We start from the raw sequence: 22,606 nt of genomic DNA on the forward strand, positions 1-22,606 counted from the left end.
TATTCTACATTTATTTCCATGTGCTCATGGGTCATTTTTATATCTTCTTTGGAGAAATGTCTCTTCAGAAACTCTGCCTTTGGGCTATTTATACTTTTTATTATTGAGTTGAAAGAGTTTTTTTATATACTCTGGTTACAAGTCACTTTTCATATCTGTGACTTACAAATATTTTCTCCCACTCTAGATTCTCTTTTCACTCTCCCATTGGTGTCCTTTGAAGCACAAAAGTTTTAATTTCGACGAAGTCCAATGTAGCTCTTCTCTTTTGCAGCTTATGCTGTTAGTGTCATGTCTAAGAAAGTATTGCCTAATCCAAAGTCGAGCGACTTACCAATACATTTTCTTTTAAGAGTTTTACAGTGCTTTGTTTTGTTTTGCTTTACATTTAGATCTTTGATCCATTTTGAATCAATTTTTGTGTTTGATGTAAGGAAGGAGCCCACGTTAGGTTTTTTACATGGGGATATCCAATTTTCTTAGTGCCATTTGTTGAAAAGACTTTCCTATACCCATTGAATCATCTTGGCACCCTTGTGAAAAATCAACTAACCATAAAGGTAAAGGCTTATTTCTGGACTCTCGATTCTGTTCCATTGGTCTATATCTATCTTTATTCCATTATACACCAATTTTGGGATCAATTTGTCAATTTCTCAAGACAACTAGAATTTTGATAACAACTTGAAAGAATCAGTAGATCAATTTGGGGGGATTAATGTCTTAATAATATTAAATCTTATGATTCATGAACATAAGATGTGTCTCCATTTATTTAGGACTCCTTAAGTTTATTTCAACAAAAATTTTCAGTTTGTGCATGTTTCACATTTTTGTTGATATATTTTTAAATATTTTTATTGTACATGGAATTGTTTTTTAATTTCATTTTTAAATTGCTCCTTGCTAGTGTAGAGAAATACAGTTGATTTTTAAAAATATTAACCTTGTATCCAGAAATCTGCTGAAATTGTTTATTAGTTCTAATAATATTTGAGTGGATTCCTTAGGATATTCTATATACAAAATCATGTCATCTATGAATAGAGATAATTTTACTTCTTCCTTTACATCTGGATGCCTTTTGTTTCTTTTGCTTGCCTAATTGCACTGGCAAGAACTTCTAGTACAATATTTAATAGAAGCGAAAAGAACAGATATTTTCTTGTTTCTGATTTTAGGAAGGAAGCATTTAGCCTTTCATTAGTAACTATGATGTTGAATTTTTCATAGATGCCTTTTATTGGGTTGAGAAAATATCCTTCTATTTCTAGTTTGTTGGCTGTGTTTATCAAGAAAGGGCTTTGAATTTTGTCAAATGTTTTTTTTTTTCTGTGTCTATTGAGATGATTATATGGTTTTTGTCCTTGATTCTGTTGATATCAAGAATTGAGCTTTAGATGTTAAACTAACTTCACATTCTTATAATAAACTCCGCTTGGTCATGGTATGTATATAATCATTTTTACATGTTGCTGTATTTAGGTTTATTATATTTTGTTTAGGATTTTCGTATCTATATTCGTAAATAATGTCAGTCTATAGTTTTCTTGTGATGTCCTCAAGGTCAGTGATTTGTTTTCCTGCCAGCTCAAATCTACTGTTGAGCCCCTCTAGTCAATTCTTCCTTCTGGTCATTGTACTTTTCAACTCCAGAATTTCCATTTGATTCTTTTAAATAATTCCGATCTCTTTATCACAATTTTCTGTTTGATGAGTCATTACCATCATCACTCCCTTTAACAATTCTTTATGGTTCAGGACTGAGTATGTGAACTAAGCTGGTTCAACAAGATTCATCAAGAGCGTTGTTTGGAATGTCGTGACAGAGGATGATCTTTCTTCTGAATGATGTGGGTGTGCATGTGAAACCTAGAACTGCTATAGTCATTTTTCCTACCATAAAGTAAAATAATCTGAGGATTAAGCTAGTATATATGAAGGAGGACAATGAAAGGAAAATATCTGAGGAAAGTAGTTGGAATCATGATGACGTGTTAACCTCTGAATCAAACAGCATTGAAGTCTTCTCTAATTATGATATTTTCAGTAATATGAACCTAGAAATGCTCCTTCTTAAGAGAACTTGACTTGAGAATGAAAGTATCCAATAATTTTAACTAAAACATTTTGAGGAGTACTCATTTTAAATAGTGAAGGCAAAACACTGTGTCAAATAGTGAGCTTTGTCATTATATTTGTCTGGTATATATCTGTTGTGTTTTTTCCTATGTTGTATCATTTATATCATTTTGTATCACATGGATAATTATTATACATTAATACTTGAAACAGTAAAGAAAAAAGTACTACTATATTTACATCCATAAAAATGCAACATCAACAACACTAAATAAAAGTCATTTTTAAGAAAAACCTGGTATATTAGATGAGGAAGAATATGCAAACCTTAAAGAAGATGTATTAGCATTTAGAATGTGTTACTGCTGATGACACTGTTATGTTTAACTTAGAAAATTGTGGTTCTTTCTCTTCATATGAGTGGGCAAAAACTCTCTCCTTGACTTTAGACAATTATTTGGGAAGGGGGATTTACAAATAGTTCCAGATAAGGAGACAACAATATAAAGATAGACAAAAGCTGATTTATTTCCTCAGCCTGTTTGACAGGGGTGGAGAAGAAAAAGGAAAACAGGAAAAGTGAAAAAAAGAGAGAATGCATCATGTACCCTAAGTAGCATCATAGTGTTTTAGTACTGAGCAATCGTGAAACTTTTGGGATCACCAAGTGGGACTTGACCCTGGTATTTAGGGATGGTTTTATATATGTTTGGTCCCACTTTTGTTAATTCTTGACCCCAGCTGTGAGACACTCAGGTTTTTCTCTCCTTGTTGCACACAGCCTGGCTTCTTTTCTCTGGTTCCCCCACTTTTTGGCATAAAGGGAAAAACAATGGGAGGACAACAGAGGAGCCAGGCTGGACCCCTGAAGGACTGCAGATAAGTTCCTCTAAGCCACAGGGCAAGGACCTTGAATCTGTTTCTTCTCCTTTATTACAAAAAAGACAAAACGGACTTTGTTAGCATCAGTGAGTACTCGTCATTGGCCTTCAGCTTTTACTGGATCTTACAAAATTAAGGAATGTCCAGGCTTCCAGCAAAGCGGGCAGTGAACTGTGTGTGAATAGACTAGGGTATGTTTTTTATACTTTTAAATTAGGCACCTTGAACCTACATGCATATAGCACTGCCACTTCATCCATACAAGTATTAGATCCTTATAAATTATTCTGTTGATCAAATGAAGTCAACAAGGGGACAATAGTTAAGGATCATAGAATCCCAATCAAGTCAGTGAAAAAATGTGAGGTAATTCAAAGACAGTAAATGGTAATGATAAGCCACTACTGTCCATTCCTGGACTATGAAATATAAGCTTATATGAGTCAATAGAGTCAATAGGTCATTTTTCTCCTAGGAGGAAAGGCTAGGGGAATGTTAAACAGACTCACCAGACAGAGTCAGAAGACTGTGTTTGAAGTCTGGCTTCTCCTTGCTACTCACTAGCTATGTGACCTGGGGTAGCCCAGAAACTGTATCTCAAGCATTCTCTTTACCTGTAAAATGAAGATAATAATAACACTTTTCCAACCTTCCATGAGGGTTCTTATGAGATGTAAATAAAATAACACATGAGAAACTGCTTTATAAGCCAGAATTTGCTGTCCACTAAGTTTTTTTTTTTTTTTTGACTCTATATTTGGATGTGTTTCTATCTACCAAGGGATATCTGTTTATGAAAATCCACAGACTATTTTTAAAAGACTTATCATACATAGTCAATAATTTCAATCTGTTTGCCTATTTAATTATGTGACAGTTCAATTCTACTAGCAAAACTAGTATAATTTCTACCTTTTTTTTTTGCTAGTGCTGCTGAGACTTTTATAGATATGCTAATTAGCTGAGAAAGGGTAGGAAACAAGGACTAGACTAGAAAAAATTTGGAAAGTTAATCAAGTTAATGAATAGGCCCCAACATGATGATTAGTCCCTGAATAATGGTGGTATTGCTAAAAATTAACAAGACTCATCAAAAATCTCATTCAAGTCTTGATACTTTCTAATCATAGTGCAGAAATATAAAGAATTCGTACAATAATTATTCTAATGTTTTGTTTAAATGTAGTATATTTTGTGGTTTAAGAATAGCAGTGGTTTTATGGCCTTTTAATTATGTTTCAGGAAACATGAAATTGATACTGTGCTAAGAAAACGACTGTGATGGTACCCTGATTCTCATTTGCATTTACTGCAAAACAAACTAAATCCAGAAAGGTTGTGTATTATCACAACCTCTGTGTTTGGTACCACCGAATAATTTACTAACCTGGGCAACGAAAAAAGAAAAATCTCAGAAAGGCATTTACTTTGTAGGTCAAAGTTTCCCTCATCATACTATATGGGAAGGGACTCGTGCCTCGGCTGCTTTGGAAACAGACTCAAAGCATCCTAATTCAAGAAAGTCCTGCTTTTTAAGGAACAATAAAGAGAGATAGCTCAAATAATTCCTATGGAAAAGAAAATTATAAATAACAGCATAATATAAATCTAAATAAAATAAAGGATCCGAGTGCAAACAAGCTAAAGCTTTTCCCCAAGCCACTTTGGTCTGGGAAAACCATTCTAAGATCATTAGCAAGCGTGTGTTGGGGCGGGAGGGGGGTGGGGAGGCGGGACAGAGCTGAGGGGCTTATGTTCATTTGCATATTCACAAGTTTGAAATTCAACAAATGTAGGAAAGCAATCGTTCTAGTCTATAAGAAAAAAGGCAATTTTTACAGAAAAAAAATGATACTGGTAGAAATAAAAGTATTTAATTGATTAGTTTTGAAATGTATTTTGTGGATGAGTAGGACCTCTGGTGTTAAACTAGAGAAATTCCACCACTTACATATCTCACTGGCAGAAAGAGAAGGAAATATATTTTTCCAAAAGCTCATCATTGGAGGTTGCAGGTCCCTGTTTGTGAACTTTCCTTCAATTTTTTTTCATTCACTCCTTCCCCACTCACAAATATAAATGAGTATATACTATGTGCAAAGCACTATCCACGTGGAAGAATATTGTCTTTGTTGCCCTAATTGCTTAACTTGTTACATATATCTCTATAATCTTATATATGAAAAAAAGCAATGATGGTACACATATTTTAAAAGTTTGTGTATAAGCTTAAAATTCATTTGTTAATTTTATTTAAAAAAGAGAAATGAAAAATTAACTTCTTACATGTGCCTCAAACAGTAAAGTTAGTAGGATTCAGACAAAATGTGAAAGAAAATTGTTGGGGCATCTTGTGCTTTTTCATCATCATACAGTGGAGGATTCTCACACTCTCCAAATACAGACATTTATAGCAAGGTGATTTTTTGAGTTTGTGTGATCCAGTGATTCCTTAAAACAGAAAGACAATAAATGTCTGATTGACTTGCTGTGATATAATTATATTATTTCAGGAGCTTTTCCAGAATATTGACTAGGCAGAAGCATTGTTAACTTGAGTTTTGATATTCTGACAGTTCCTCAGGCTGTGATACAAATTTCCATTTCTTTCTTACCTTGTGCATCCCATCCTACCAGAGCTCCCTTTTTGAGCCACGGGAACTCCATACATCATTGCTATAAATCTCAGTAAACACTTTATTTCTACATGATTAATAGCACTGCACCTAATCCAGTATTAAGGCATAGAGATGTACGTAGCAAAAGATAGAATATTTTCCCCTGTCATTTTGTTTATGGAAATCTAATGGAAGCCTTGAATTTGCTATTTGAGAAAGTCAGTTTGACTCAGAAGATGCAACCATTACTTTTCTTAGGATATTTTAATAACTCTAGAACCTTATATCTAATTTATTATTGGTAACAATTATTGTGATTTTGGGGGAGTGGTCTATGTAATCTTTCATTTAAATTTATAAAAGTCTAATTTTCATGATATCACTTTGAAGTATTTAGGTTTGTAAGGATGAATCAAATTTTTTCACTCAATCAGCGTCATAGAGCTGTATACATACACAGGGCTGTATAATTTGTTATAAAGTGAAAATAAATGCGTGATGGATTTTGAGTTGGATTTTGTCTCACACAAGGTGAATAACTTTTAATTTGGAAGCTTTCATTGTAATCTCAAATTACTCATTAGAATTATTTTTAATAGTTATGCTCCCCACACAAGTACATGCAATATCTACTCTGCCACCCCAAAGACACAATGAGCTTCATAATTCGAAACAAGTTTTATTCAATTGCCAAAGATAATACTAGACTATAAAATACTGTCTCCAGTTTTTAGCCATTGAAATTCTATTCTTGACCAAGATTATTGAGAAATGCAAGCTCTGACAGTATTCATTGTGCCAAGTCCAGGACTATGGGACTAAAGGCAACCCTCTCCTTTTTTCTTCTAGATTTGTTTACTTGCATATACAAAACATTAAAATTGTCTAACCCATGTCTAAAGGATATCCTAAAATGAATTATTCACTCCATGGCATTGAAAACACATACTCTCTCTCTCTCAGGAGCAGCTACCTGGTTAGCAACTTTAGGGCAGCTGCCGAGTAGAATATCAGGAAATTGGATCCAGCTGAGAATTTCAATTACCTAATGAGGGTGATCCGCTTTCACTCTCATTTCTTGGTCTAATTCATTGTAACAATCTCTGTCATAAATATCGTGCTTTAAAAATCACAATTTAAAATGGAAACAAGTAGTCAAATGGCCGATTTCTTTCATTTTCTTTTCAAGAGACAGGAATTTCAATTTACAAATACAAACGATAAAGACTTAAGATGGAGCTGTAACAACCCTCGAATGGGTGCACTACCGCTTTGTGTTGGTACATCGCTTAAAAGAACACGTTACAGGAAATTTGTGAAACAGAAATATGTAATTTTTATTGGTGTATTAGAGAGTAACATATTATACTTAACTCTAGCAAAAATCCCGCAATGTCCTTGGGCAGGTATTATTCAGCCTGAGTTAGTATTATAGGTAATTTCCCAGCAAGGTTATGACTACGGGTGTGAATGAGCCCGCGCCAGGCCCCTCTCCCACCAGCCGCCGCAGTCAGAGCTTGGCAGAGAAGATGCTCCGTGTTTGCGCATCTGTGACCTGCCTTTGCTTTGTATTTGTGCTGCAGGTGAGGAGGAGGAAGAGGAGCAGAAGAGGAGCTGGCGGCCCGCGGTCGCTGAGCAGGCCCCTGACCCTCGAGCGAGCTGCCTTTCCACAGCCGAAGCCTACCTACCTACCCACTTGGGGCGGCCAGAGGACCGGAGTGTGGAAGCCGGAGACCCGGCGGCCGGGGGCGCTAGCCCCTCATGTTCCGCAGAAGGCGCAAATGTGAGCAGGCGGTAGCAGGGAAAGCCCTCCGCCCCCGCCAGGGGGACCCGGGAAGCCCGCGCGGGCTCCCCCCGCGGACGGCGGGGATCCCCCTCTCCGGCCCCGCCCCCATCCTCCCGCGCGGCCTGGGTGCGGAGGCAGTTAACCCTATCCGTGCCGCGGAGCACTTGGGAGAGAGCTCCGCGCAGCCAATCCCGACTCCCGGGGCCCGAGCCGAGCGGCAGCGGAAGATAGCGGAGTGCGGCCCGCTTTGATCTTGCAGCGGCCAAACTTGGTCTCAGGCCCTGGTGCTGCACTCGGTGTAGCCAGTCTCCAAACTTTTTTCTCTCCAAAGCGGATCCCCCCGCAGTTATTTGACTGGCAGCCGGCAGCCCACTCTCCGCAGGACGTTTAGGGAGAGGTGGGCGTGGGGCGAGGAGGCTGCTGTTCCGCAGCCCTCTACGAGGCGTGCACGCGGGCGGAGGAGTGGCCCGGGTTCCGCACTGTCCCCACTCCTGACCCATTGCTGGGGTGGCCCAACGTGCTGCAGTACCCGGCGCAGGTGATCTAGACTGCGCGTCCGGTACTACTTAGGGGGGCCGCGGCATGGGAGAGAGGACATCCCTTTCTTTTCTCCTCTCAGTGCAGTCTGGCTATTCTGCCTGGGGGGCTCCCCATCTCTATTAGTGGTCACGGGCGCTTCCAATCAGTAGATGGACCCCCACACATCCTGACCTGGCCTGCGCACCCTAGGGTTTTCCTCCTGCAGATCCTCCTCCCCATCTTTTTCTCTGTCACACATGTTCCCCTAAGCCGCGCGCCGCAAACTCAGTCTTGGTCCCCGCAGGTGATGTCATGCCCATTGTTTTGGTGCGCCCAACCAATCGGACTCGCAGCCTAGATTCTACTGGAGCCGGCATGGGCCCTTCCTCGCACCAGCAGCAGGAGTCCCCGCTCCCGACCATAACGCATTGCGCAGGGTGCACCACCGCCTGGTCTCCCTGCAGCTTTAACAGCTCTGACATGGAAACCCCATTGCAGTTCCAGCGCGGCTTCTTTTCAGAGCAGCCACCGCCGTCGCGCTCCTCACACCTGCATTGCCAGCAGCAGCAACAGAGCCAGGACAAGCCGTGCCCGCCCTTCGCGTCCCTCCCGCACCCTTACCACCACCCGCACCTGGCTCACCAGCAGCCCGGCAGCGGCGGCAGCAGTCCATGCCTCCGGTGCAACAGCTGCGCCTCCTCCGGTGCCCCCGTGGCGGGGGCGGGGGCGGGGGATAACCTGTCCCTGCTGCTCCGCACCTCCTCTCCGGGCGGCGCCTTCCGGACCCGCACGTCCTCGCCGCTTTCGGGCTCGTCGTGCTGCTGCTGCTGCTCGTCGCGCCGGGGCAGTCAGCTCAATGTGAGTGAGCTGACGCCGTCCAGCCATGCCAGTGCGCTCCGGCAGCAGTACGCGCAGCAGCCGGCGTCCGCCTCCCAGTACCACCAGTGCCACAGCCTGCAGCCCGCCGCCAGCCCCACGGGCAGCCTCGGAAGCCTGGGCTCCGGGCCCCCGCTCTCGCACCACCACCACTACCCGCACCCGGCTCACCACCAGCACCACCAGCCCCAGGCGCGCCGCGAGAGCAACCCCTTCACTGAAATAGCCATGAGCAGCTGCAGGTACAACGGGGGCGTCATGCGGCCGCTGAGCAACTTGAGCGCGTCCCGCCGGAACCTGCACGAGATGGACTCAGAGGCGCAGCCCTTACAGCCCCCGCCGTCCGTCGGAGGAGGTGGCGGCGCGTCCTCCCCGTCTGCAGCCGCTGCTGCTTCCTCCTCAGCCCCGGAGATCGTGGTGTCTAAGCCGGAGCACAACAACTCCAATAACCTGGCGCTCTATGGTGCCGGCGGCGGAGGCAGCACTGGAGGAGGCGGCGGCAGCGGCAGTGGGCACGGCAGCAGCAGTGGCAATAAGTCCAGCAAAAAGAAGAACCAGAACATCGGCTACAAACTGGGCCACCGGCGCGCCTTGTTCGAGAAGCGCAAGCGGCTCAGCGACTATGCGCTCATCTTCGGCATGTTCGGCATCGTGGTCATGGTCATCGAGACCGAGCTGTCGTGGGGCGCCTACGACAAGGTACACTCTCGAACTCTGCTCACCCTTCCGGGTCCTCAGAGTGGCTGGGATGGGCACTGGCGGGAATTCCCGGGATAACGAGCATGGCTCAGACGCGCACCCTTAGCCTGAGAGGCAATTATGGAAAGGAAGCCTTTCCGCGCGCAAAGTTCTGGAGGCAGTGAGTGCCCCGCGCACTTGGGCACAATAAATAAGTGGTTTCTGGAGTCGGTGGGGGGAAAGCATGCTCTATTTCTCTTCTGGTACTCAGGATTTAGGAGGCCTCTTTCAACCTGAAGCGCTTAACCTCGGAAATAACTTCCTCTAGGGTTTTCAGAGCTAGGAGCCGCGCTTGGGTGTAGGATGCACCATCCCGCTGCTTGGCTTTCCCAGCTCTCCTCTCCTTTCGCTTCCCTTTGAGGACAAGACAGCCGCCCCCTCCACCTCCCCTAGTCCACTTGCTGGGGGACTAACTGACCCCTTCCGGGACGGGGGGTGGGGTGGGGGTGTTGGAAGGTGGTTAAAAGTGTTTCTTTCTTAAAAGTACTTCTCTCTGTGTTGCAGGCGTCGCTGTATTCCTTAGCTCTGAAATGCCTTATCAGTCTCTCCACGATCATCCTGCTCGGTCTGATCATCGTGTATCACGCCAGGGAAATACAGGTAACTTAGGTTCTGCTGTTTATGAATGACCCAAAGCCGTGCTGCCAGCCTGGAGAAGCTCAAGGCAGTTGACGCTTTTACCAAGCACTCATGTCAGTGTCCTTGTTTGAGGTTATAGAAGACACAAGCTGTATTCTCATGTTAGCCCCTGACTCGTTCTTTCAGAGAGTTAAGAACAAAACAGTGCAGCATGTAAACATGCAGGAGTTTCTGGGATGTACTTATTAAACCCTTCAGATTTTCTCCTCTCTTTTTTCAAGTAGATCCACTTCTCCAAACGCATTTGTTTTCCTTCAGTAGTTTTATCTATAGGGTAAACGTGTATTCTTGTTTGATACCACCTCTTCCTAGTTGATGCCTCAGTATGGAAGATTGTGTCCATCTATATCATCTTCTCTTATGTAGCTTGGAGAAGAAAATTGGCTCATGATATTCCTAGCTAATATATAAATAAGATATTAGAAAAGCTCTCACCCTTTCTATATCCGTAAAAAAAAAAAACCGTAAGTTTTGAATACAAATTCTGTCTACATGGTAGTTTAGTAGTTTCTGAGCTACAATCATTACATCATTTTTTTTTTTTAAAAATATCATTGAAGAGCACAGGCTACTGCCCTTGTGAGCAGTCTTGTTAGGAAAATGTCTTAAATGCAGCCAGGAGCTCTATTGTTAGATTTGGCTGTTACTGACAATTTCTGAATCCTCTGTACAAAATTCATGGGTCATCTTTTGAGTTGTTTACTTTTCTGTAGCTTAAGTCAAAGGAATATTAAGGTTTACGAGTTAAAATAGACTTTTCAAGAATTAAGAGAATGTAGGAATTCCCAGTATAGAATTTACACTAATATGCATTTTCCGACCTATTGGAACAGTTGTTAGACATTTGGTGGATCTATTAAAACTTCAGATTTAATCTGCTTTCCTGTAGAAGTGGCCTTTGAATTTAAAATACTGTATAGAACTTGCCATTTAAGGAATTATTATTAATTATGAGTTAAATTAATTTTAAGTTAGTATTTAGCAAACAGTAACTATGGATGATATCGATTTTAACTCTTACACAAACAAAATACAAATGCACATGACCCCAAAGGAGAAGGGAGAACTTACTTCTCCTTGCTTTCAAATTTGCAAAAATTTTGAAAGATGTGATTCTAAAGGAATGAGGTTAGAGAATGAGAATATGTAGAGGTAAGTAATAAAACTGTTCTGGCAAAACTAGGCAAACACACATTTGAACTCTAATAATTTACATACATCCATCTTTAATTTAGTACTAATGTTTGTGGGCTTTTGAGATTCTTTCAAACATTTTAAAGCGATTCTAAAATCTAACTTAAAAATTATGAGTGTATCTTCTCGTTTTTGACTTGAAGAATAGATACTCAGAGCTGGAAGGAACAAAATAGGTTTAAAGGCCCTTTGACTCAATTCACAGATGAGAAACCTGAAGTCAAAAGAGGTGAGTATCTTACCAGAACATGCAGCTAGACAGTACAGAGCGTGACCAGGCCCTATTCTAGCTCCAGAATGCTTCCTGTTGCACTCTTACTTGCCAGTGGCCCTGAAATGTGGACGTTTCTTTGTGGTTTCTCTCTAAATCCAAAAGTTTGGTATATGAATAGAGTTAAACTTAAAAGGTGACCTAAAATCTTCTTAGCTATTTTTAAAAATCAAGTAACTTATTTTTTGCTTGGCGACCAGAGTGGTTTTACTTAATTTACCCTGGAAAAAGAACTTGCTGTTTTTTGTTTGACTTTTAATTAAACATAAGCTTTCATTTTGTTGCTTATTCCTTCTGAAAAGCACACAGCTACACAAGCATTCATTAGCAAGGATATTTGATGGTATTAACATCAAAAACAAAGTGTCTTCCTAAAAGCACTGCCTTTTAAAGAATTATTTGGCTATTTTTTGAAATAACTGATAGAACTCTAAGAGGAGCTGCCAAATGTTAATTACATGTTGTAAAAATATTTGATACCACATTAGAACTTTTGAAACTTATATAAACTAATAAAAATACAGGAAATCATATTTTTACAGATTGTCACACTTGAAATAATTCCACTCATAGTCTAATTTTGAGAGCAATTTCTATTACACTAATGCATAGATATATTGATTAGAGTATATATAGCATGGGTAAGAAAAATGAGGACATAGATCGTCTCTCTAAGGCAAATAAGGACAGTGAACTTCTCTGCTGTTTGAGTAATATAAACATCATAGAATGTTAGATTTTTTTTAATTGGGTTTATTTTATGTGATGTATGGTTTCTGTTAAGTCAACCATATTTAATATAATTTCAATATAGATGCTTGGGTAATATTTATTGGTTTCAGATGTAGCTTTAACACTCGGTATTTTATTTAGATAATAAACAAATGCTTTAAGCTGAAGCTCTAAATTCTTATACACACACATACACATATACACATACATTTTTGCATATATACACACACACGTGAGTGTGTGCGTGTGTGTGTGTGTGTGTATCAAGAACCAGAAAAAAAGTAGGAATGTTCTAATTTATTTAGAGAATAGAGTCAGTGCTGCCACCAAAATATTTCGCTCTGAAGCTCAATGAAACCAAATGCCCAGGCTTGTGTATCCATGTGGGAAATGATGAACTGTGCTCTTACTTATTGATGTCACCGCTATAGATATAATATAATTTTTTTCATAAGTTTTAAGCAAATAGGCAACCTTAGTTTACTGTTAAGAATTCCAACCATATTGATTAGCTTTGAGCCAAGGAACTAAATGAAGGGATTATGCTGCCATTCAGAGCATGTCTTTGGATATAGCATGTAGTCTAAAATAAGAGTTTCTCTTTTTCATTTTATCATTTTAGTATGATGATTAGATAGTGACAGTTAGCTTGTGTGGGTTTCTGGTACATGGTATGATTTCTCACTGCATTCAGGAAAAGTGAGTGTTATAGTCAGTGTTTTGGCTCTACATGTATCAGAACTGATTAACGTGCATGGGGAGGCCCTGACATTTCATGGAGAACCTTGGAAAGCAAGTCACTGTGACCTTTGTAAAATGTTTATACACACTCCAGCAAAATAAGATGGTTCAGGTGAGTCATGGACGGAAATGTTTGAATTGAAATAATGTGATGGAGAGGCTTTGTAAGAACAGAACTCAGTACATTTCAGCTTTGGTGTCATTTTTCAGTACCACAGACAGCTCAATGCACAAGGCTATAGCTTGTTCGTTTACTAATTACTTTTACACCCCTCCAACCAAAAATGAAATCACTATTTTTTGTTGTTGTTGTTAGGATGCTTATGTAAAATCAGATTTAGTGGGAGCAAGTTTTCAACTAAGTAGATATTAGACTTTTTCAAATAGACATTTGACCTTATTTTATGTATGCATCAGTAAAGCCAAAAAAAAAAAATGATGTATAAATAAATTTTAAAAACTTAGTAAATGTCTGTGTATCACAACCTTCTGACCAAAGAAACATACTATAAAAAGGATCGCTTTTATGAAATTTGGAAAGGTTACTCGATACTAAATAAGTAGTCTCCCACCTCAAGTGTCAGGTCTAATAATAGGAAAAAAACAGGCATGATTTCTGGTGACTTTTCTTTTTGCCTACTCCCTCTGTGGGGTGGGAAGTATTTCTCTGATGGAATAATACAAAACAAAGTTCATACACTCTTTAAGATCTTTGACCTAAAAAAATTTGTAGATTTCACTGCATCTTGTTAACTTGAGTGTATTTTAATTTCTCTTGCAGAAGCAATTTTAGTTAAAAGAGTTGTTTAAGTATTTCAATCTAGGCAAACACAAGATTTTATTTTGGGAAAGAAGGTTCCTTGGACCCTGATCTTCCTAGTTCTTGTGGTATTTGGAAGAATGGCAGGTACTATACTTTAAAGTTGAAACATTTTTGTTTATTTGATTGTATTTTTGTAGTAATGTAATTATATAATAAATAGCATTAGGAGAAACACTGATTTTTGTTTGGCGTCTTTTGCAGTGGAATAACTCTACGTATTCTCTTTCAAGATAGCTTTTCAGAGGTAGACAACATAGATCTAAAACTGGAGGAACAGAAATTAAAATTTCTCTTTGCTTGTGCATCTGGGCCACACAAAGGAGGACAGAGCAAATGAGGGCGGGGGCCTTAGCAACCTCTAAAGGAACCTGGCCTGGTTGGGGACGGATGGCCAAGCAAAGCACCCACTGAGTAGGTGCTATCGCTTGCCTTGTGGAGGCTGGAAAAGGACTCTCACTTTCCCACTTCTACAGAAACAAGTAGATGCTTCCAGGCCATGTGGAAAATATTGCATATCATTATTATTCATGTTAATAAGAATAAATATATATAGTAAAAGTAACTTAATACAAGAGATTTTAAAATAAATGCTATAGTCACTGTCTATATACTCTCAGTCCTGCTTCTCAGAGAAAACCACTTTTAAGTTTCTCATATAGCCTTCTAGAATTTTTCAAAAATGAATACTTAGGTGTGTTTAGATGCACACATACCTTCCTTTCATTCCTTAATATATCTTGGAGGTTTTTTATCATCAGCACGTGGAGACCTGTCTCATTCTTTTTTAGCAGCAGCATTTTATCCCATTTTATGGATGTACTGTGTACTGATAGGCACTTTGAGTTTTCTAGGTGTTTCTATTATAGGCAATACTAAAAATGAGGACTACTGTATACTTATTTTAATCTACTAGTTGGAATATATGCATATGGTAAAAATCTAGCAGTCAGATTGCTGAATCAAGGAGAGTTTGCATTTTTAATGGAAAGGTATTGTCCACCCGCCCTTCAGAAATCTTCAGAGTTGATGTTCCCTGCTTCCCACACATTAGTCCTTCACAGCATTAACACTGGATATTATAAAAAGGAATTTTAAATATCTTTGACATTTTAAAGTCTAAAATGTTTACTACCTTCCTGAAAGTTTTTCTGAAGGAAAATTATTTAAGGACAAAGTCCATAGGCTTATTTGCAACATTTTGTAATATCTAGTGCTGCGTTGTCTAATCTGAAAAATTGAACAATTGTAAATATGTCATCATAAGCAAATATTTGCCAACTTTTTTATTTTAAAAACTTTTGGAGAGCTAGTGAAGATAAAGGAAGCTAAAAAAAGTAGAAGGAATCATCTTAGATTCCTTTAGGTCTCTGCCGTATCTATGAAGTAGGTGAGAACTGCTGGTTGACTGTAAGACTCCAGAAGATACTGAGGTGGAAAACTTGCCTGAATTGCTTTGTTGTATGGTGGGCAGCTCCACCACTGATATCTGTATTGCCAACAACTTCCACATTAGTTGTAATGAGACTCTCAGTCCCTTTGACTTTGTGTATACACTGTCGTAACGAAATCACTCAGGACTAATTTTCTCCGCCTGCCTGTGTAAAGTCGTTGCATTATTAATGGGTGTGGCGCTAAATAAAGCCGTCCTGGTGTATTTACAGACCAGCATCACAAATGAATGAAGAGTGGAACTTTAGGTTTACCACAAGTGGGTTTGCTTGATCTACCAACTTGTTTGTGGGCCACATTTTGTACAGCTTGGAAGGAGGGGCACTGTGGGCTGTCATCGTCCCAAACCACATCTGGCAGGGCACACAGAAGGAGTTGGCACTGATTTCACTCTGGGGAATTACTTTGGTCAGGGTATAATGTGGTTTGTGGGGCCAAATTAGGGAGAATTTTTGCTCACGAGGAAATAATACAATGTTTGCTACTTGAGAAGTACAATTTTAACCCAAAACTCACTCAGAATTCTATTTATAAAACTAGAAACTGTGCGGAGGGGACCTAAATTTTTATCCAGCCCAGTCTCCCATGCAACATGGCAGCTCTCTTTATGTCAACTTTGATAAAAGTGGTCCCCCACTTTCTGCTCGAATCCTCTTCCCATGATTATCAGTTCGATTGTACAAGGCTGGCTGTTCTATTGCCAGACAGCTTTTATTTTTAGGAAGTTTTTTTGTTTTGTTTTTTACTATTAAGGTGAAATTTGGTTTTATTCCTTCTATAGTCAACATTTTAAAAAAATTTTGAACTCTGCAAATATAGTGGGAAATAAAGCAGTAAGATCCCTTTCTTCTTGGAAGTAACATTCCAAGCAGATGGGGTTAAGGGGAGAGACAAAAATTAAGTAAAGAAAAAATATCCTTGGAAGTCGTGGTAAGTGCTATAAGGGCGATATAAAGGGCTGAGATGGAAAGTAATTGGGAGTGGAATTCGTGCACAGCAGACAGAGGCATAAGAGGAGCACTCTCTAAAGAAGGGACTTTTAAACTTACACATAAAGGAAGAGAAATAGCCAGCTTTGGCAGAATCTGTGGAAACATCCTGTGCAAAGCCCAGTGACTGAAAGAAATTTACTGTAGCTAAACACGTGAGAGCAAATCAGTGTGGCCCAAGCAAGGAGAATGGTACTGGATGGAGTGGGAAAGGATGCAGGGTTCTGATAGTGAAGGGTTTTAGGGCCTAGTAAGAATCTTTGGATTTGTTTTCAAAGTGCAGCGGGGAAGTCATGATCCAGCTCACTGTTTCAGCAGATCTTTTGTTGTTGATGCTCTGAGGAGATTGGTCTGGAGACCATTAGAAGGCTCTCAGTGAGGTCATGTCGTAGTGAAAGAAGATGCTCACTTGGCTTAGTTAGCAGCACTGTAGATGATGGGAAGTGGTCTGATTTGAGACTCATGTTGGGGGTAGAATGGAATTCCTAGCAGATTGGATATGACAGATGAGGGCAAGGGACTATGCACAGCTGATTCCCAGGGTTCTGATTGGAGCAACTGAGTATATGGTGCTGGGAGGAGATGACTTAAATTGAAATGTAGGACGCGGAATCAGAAAATTTTTTTCATAATATACTTGAAATGCTTCTGATTCTATAAGAGAATCTAGGGTTTAGAAGAAGGTCTGCAGTGGAAATTTAAATTTGAGAGTAATTGACATAGAGACTATTTAAACCTACATAGGTAGAATCACTGAGAAAGAATAGAAAGATGAGAAGAAGGTTGACAGTCGGTCAACCTCTGACATCTAGAGGTTGAGTAAAGAAAGAACTAGAAAAAAAGATAAGAATGAATTGTCTCTGAGATAGAGATGGGAGTTGTAAGGAAGGCGCAGGGCTGTCTATAGAAAGCTGCAGAGTCTGTTAATATGAGGTAGAGAAGTGCCTTTTGGATTTGGCAAGTTGAAGGTCATTGCTGACCTTGATGAGCAGGTCCAGTCAAGTGGTAGATACAGAAGAGAAACTGTAATTTCCAGTGTAATAGAAAAAATGATTTCCCCTTTTACAGAACCACAAAGCAAACATTTAAACATTCCTGATCAGACTTAAAAGGTCCCTGACCACATACTTCTGGACTTACTCTGTTTTGTTGAATTCCCTCTGTAAATAAGAAGGTCAGAAATGTACCCAGTACTTTCAGATGGATTATGCCAGTGGTGTTGTTACCCCTCTCCATCAAAAATGTCCATGGTACCGACTGTTACTAGTCCATAACGGTTATGGCTTCACAAGAACTGTTGCCAAGTAACACTTGTAGAAGTGTAATTGAACTGAATGTATGGCTTTACATTTATTAACCCTGTTAGATAGCATCTTCGTTTCAGACCAGTGTTTCTTCCTGCAAGAATTGTTTGAACCCCAATTCTAATGTTTATTTGACAAACTTTAGTTTTGGAAAATGCTATGTATTAACTGGCTACGGAATTAGCCCAAGGTTTCAAATTAGTGCTAAATTCTGTTCCAGAAATATGGTCAATATTAGTGGCTCTTAGCTGGTGTGCACACCTGCCATTCACATATTAACTCTTCTTCTAGCTTTGTGCTAGCCACGAGTTTGAAAAGTGGACCTTGGGAACCCATGCTGAAGCTGTGAGTAGGCCGCAATCAGAACTTGGCAGTAGGACTTTTTTTGTTGTTGCTGTCTGCTCATCCATGATACTTGGTACAGCCTCTCAAGTAATAACAACTCTGTGAACCCTATCAGCCAGCCCACATTTCTTGCAAAAATGTCATGGAGACTATCAGGTCCTTTGCTGAAACCCACATATTCTCGTGAACAGCAATGTCAATATCTATTAATGATATCCAAGAAGGAAACAAGACTGACTTGCTTATCATTTTAAGCATTACAATGTGGGCTTCATGACCAAATGTCTTTTTTTTTAATATCTGTTTTTCTCTCCATATTATAAATTTAATAACTTCATATTAGAAAATTTATAAAGCATAGAAAACATGAAAAAGGATATATTAATCTCACCACCCAGAGATAATTATTGTTTACGTTATGTATTTATATGAAGTAGATGTCATGGTATTTGTTATATATCTGTGTGAAGGAATTTGATATTCTCTTCAGGTAACTTTCTATTGATTTCCCCATGCCATTAAACATTCTTAATAGCCCCACTTTTTTTTTTTCGCATCCGGTAGATGTAATCAATTTAATCCTTTCCCTTATATTTGGACCTTTTAGAAAAATTAGAAAGAACCTATTTAAAATCACTTTCATAATTAAAACTCTCACAGATGAACTTTTGTGAGCATCTCTTATCATTTCCTAAGGATAAATCGCCAAGTAAGAAATTACTGAGTTAATGGATATGGTTTAAGACAAATTGGTAGTTTGTCAAATTCTCCTTTCCAAGGTTTATAGTACTCCTTTCATTTTTAAAGTACTTACAAATCACTTCATTAAATAACTAATGTGGTTATTTTCTGAAGTGTCTAGGTTCAATTTACTAGTTAGTATTTTGAGTACTTTGTAAATCTGAGGATTTGCTGCTTTGTAATCTTCTCTACTTTCCTATTTCTGAACAATCTTGGTTTTCAAATATTGACTAACAGGTTTGTAAAAGAGTATCCCTGTTTATTAGTTAAAGTTTATATAGAAACAATGTGAAAGCAGTTTTGGAAAATAATTTTGTCCCCAATGTTTATTGCCATTTTTATTATGGCAAGCTGCGATAACTATAATTTCTGACATTATTTTCTATGAACTTTCCTGCTGAGCAGAGCAATCAGACTCTCCTTTGTGTTGTTTACTGTGTTTTGCAGCATAGCCTGATGGCTTAGTGCACTGCCTCTAGAGCCAGTCTGTCTGGGCTCATTCCCAGCTCTGCCACTAATTAGCTGTGTGACCTTGGGCAAATTACTTAATCTTTTCGTACTTTAGTTTTCTTGTCTGTAAAATGGGGACTACAGAGTACCTCTGTCATTGGGTTGCTATGAGTAGTATGTGTGTATGTGTGTGTGTGTGTGTGTGTGTGTGTGTATGTGTATATATTATACATATATATGTGTGTGTGTATACATTGTACATATGTGTGTGTGTGTGTGTTTAGTATATAATATATAATATAAATAATGCACTTAGAATGACTGCATGTGGTTGAGGCTATTGAGGTGTCTGCTCCTGGTTATCGTTAGCTCTTTTGAAGTTGATTGGGGTATTGGGGAAAAATCAGAGCCCAGACTTTCTGGGCTTTGGGAAATAGTGATGATTTTTTTTCCTTTTTTTTTTATAAGTCTTATGAAAGGAAACAACAACAAAAAAAAGTGGACATTCGAACAGTGTTCATTAGTTTATTAACACTTAATCTAGACTATGTGTATGTGTATGTGGTCATTTTTTTAAAAAAATAAATGCTTTGATCTATATTAAGAATAGCCAATTTTTTAAAAACTGAATTAGTTCAGATTCTCCCTTGGGCAAGTTGGCTATCTGAAGACATAAATGTTCATTTGGCTGTTAGATTTCAGTTCTGGAAACGAGTGTTATGTTAAAGTACAGTAACATTATGGCTAACAGTTTTTACCAAAATAGCCATTTCCCTTATAAACTTATCATAGGTGTTGGCTTCATGTTGGCAGTAAGGCTCTCGGCGAGCTCCGTTAACTCCTTCAGGCATCCAGGTCACAGCTGACAGCATCTCTTCATCACTAATTAGGACCCTGGTGACTTAAAAGAATTAAGTGACGCACTCTGAAATGTAAGCAAAGGGAATAATTGGACAATGGAAAATTCTGGTATTAAATCTCTGCTGAAAGGATCAGATATATATGTAAAGGACTGTAACTGACAGCATTTCTGTCATTATTCATTATAGGCTTACAGAACATTTAAATTAAAATTATTTTTTGTTTTACAGGATATTTAAATAAAAATCACTTTATTTTCTTTCTCTGGACTGGGTTTATGTCTGGTGAAAGTTTTTAGTATGCCACCACCTCCAACCACAGTGCTTGAAGTAGAGGCTCTGAAAGAATTGAGAATTTTTCCATGTAACTATGACAAGTAACATCTCAAAATATTCTTGGTATAGTGATCGGATTTACTTTTTATAGAGAGCTTGCATCTTCTCTTCCGTTTCATTTCAAATAATCATTAGTTGAGTCTTTATTATGCTAGTCTCTCTTTTCGAACAATGTGTTATTGTTGGATGAGTTTTGGACTTTGCTTTTTCATTTATAAAACACATCCGGATTCTGAAATTACAAACTTTGAACTGAACCGTGTCCACAAGTTTTCACAAGCAGTATTCTACATCAATAATCTATCTTTTGCTCTCTCGAATATTCTGAGCATAATTACCAAATTACATGGCTTTCTATAATGGTTTTCCAGCAGGTGTTATGACAGGGTTGTTTCCACGTAATCTCACTATTGAAACTTGGATATGTAGCGTTTATCATTCGGTCACTCAGGTGGTCTCTCTATCAGGAAGCTTTGGTCTTCCAAGGAAATTTTATGTAACATTTGTATGTTAGTTTTGACAGAAACATTCTGGATTTGGTGGAGGAAGCATTAAGCATTATAATGCTTATCTTGGTTTTGATGAGGGTTAAAAAATACATGAGTGCTAACCCTTAAACTGCTTAATTTTTTTGCTGAGTGGCTAAAGAAAATTATATCCTAATATTGGATTTCTTTTTAAGGTCATGGATTATTTAAAATATTGAAAAATAATAATAAAGCTGAATATTTATTAAAGTTGCGTGTATATGATGTGATATAAAAGTGATGGCTGTGGGATTTATAATAATTGCCTCATGCTTTTTCAAAGATATATCTTGTACGTCTAGACATATACCCAAGCAAAGCTATTGACAGATAACAACTCAGTTTATGTTGATTTAGTTATGAAATTTTAAGACTAAAATTCTTGACTTTTAGAAACTTGCCGTAGGTCAATTTTCCTATTGGTAAATCCTCCCATACTTTGAAAACATTCTTATATCAAATAGCATGATTTGCTATCTGTCCTTGGAAGTACAAATAGCTTAAGATATATTTATTTAGTTAGACATGCTATTAGTCGAAAGCTTCAGTTTACTGCTTAAACCTGTAGGTAATGTAGCAAATTTTAATACTGCCGTGAAAAGTATTTTCAATAGGATTTTACTTTTTCCATTAGTATTTTAGTCAAGAACCTCACTATTTGTTCCTATTCGTCAATGTCAAAGAGGATACTTAATGAAAATGCATTTGGTCAGACGTACAAAAATTAAGCAGAAGTGATACAAAGAGAAATATTCAATATGCTTGTTTTTTGGGGAAAAAGCAGCAATGCTGTATTTACAGATGAAAATTATTTCCGTTTAATTTCCTTTATTTGGAATTAATTGGCTTATATAGATTTTTTATATCATTTTTAAAAGGCTCAATCTGTTTTCTTTTTCTCCTTCAAAACACCTATCTTACACAGTCTTTTTTATCCCTTTTGACAACTATCCCTATTTTTTGGTTGTTGAATTTTGGCCATGTTCTGTTTCACATCTTGGAATACGTCCCTCGGGTGTTCCTTACATTGGGGGATGAAGATCCAGCCCACACACTGTCATGTTCACTGTCTTAGTCTGATACTCTGTACACACATTGCTTGGCGGCAGCTATTTCAAAATAATTTATCCATCAAGTGTGTCTCGTTGCAATTTTTTACAGCTGGCCACAGAGGGAAAGCAGATATGTGTTAAGGACTTAGTTCCACAAGCCCATGTCAGAACATCCCTGCATGGAGACCACACAGCACAATCAGTAGGCGAGCATTTGCTCTGCAGCATTTGCCCAGCAACAAGAGGTCTTCTCTGCACCATTGTGCAGGAGTACACATAGCTACAGCAAGTTGATCAGTGGGATGGAGAGTGGAATGAACGCTCATCTTCAAGACCTGGACTATGATGCGTTGCCACATGGGGACTAATTCAACAAATGCAAGAGGCTGGAAGAGTGGAGGTGCTGAGCTCAGATACTCACATGATATGTGCTCTAGCTGCATTCCCAGGCTGAATATGAATTTTCATTAATTTGCTATCATTTCCTCTCTCCTCTGTTGGTATAATGATGACCAGTACCTTTATAGTGGGGTCAAAGCAATTGAGGATTTTTACCCTTTTTTCTTAAACACAGTGGGGGAAATTACAGTGAAACACTGCAAATCCAGTCCTTTTTACCAAGAAAGTAAGAAGAGCAGGATTTCAAAATTAT

The 22,606-nt window shown here is 38.9% G+C and overlaps 1 protein-coding gene across 1 annotated transcript in view; it reads left to right on the forward strand.

Annotated features, from left to right (window-relative positions):
- Positions 1–7,165: 7,165 nt before the first annotated feature.
- The window catches only part of KCNN2 (potassium calcium-activated channel subfamily N member 2), a 139,851-nt gene continuing 124,410 nt past the window's right edge, over positions 7,166–22,606 (forward strand). The window contains exons 1-3 of the mRNA XM_039848478.1: positions 7,166–7,365; positions 8,192–9,462; positions 10,006–10,101. Of these exons, the coding sequence (XP_039704412.1) occupies positions 7,344–7,365; positions 8,192–9,462; positions 10,006–10,101 (1,389 nt within the window). The 5' untranslated portion in view covers positions 7,166–7,343. The remainder of the gene's footprint in view (positions 7,366–8,191; positions 9,463–10,005; positions 10,102–22,606) is intronic.

The sequence above is a fragment of the Pteropus medius genome, unplaced genomic scaffold (assembly GCF_902729225.1).
Source record: "Pteropus medius unplaced genomic scaffold, Ma_sr-lr_union100, whole genome shotgun sequence".
Classification (NCBI taxonomy): Eukaryota; Metazoa; Chordata; class Mammalia; order Chiroptera; family Pteropodidae; genus Pteropus; species Pteropus medius.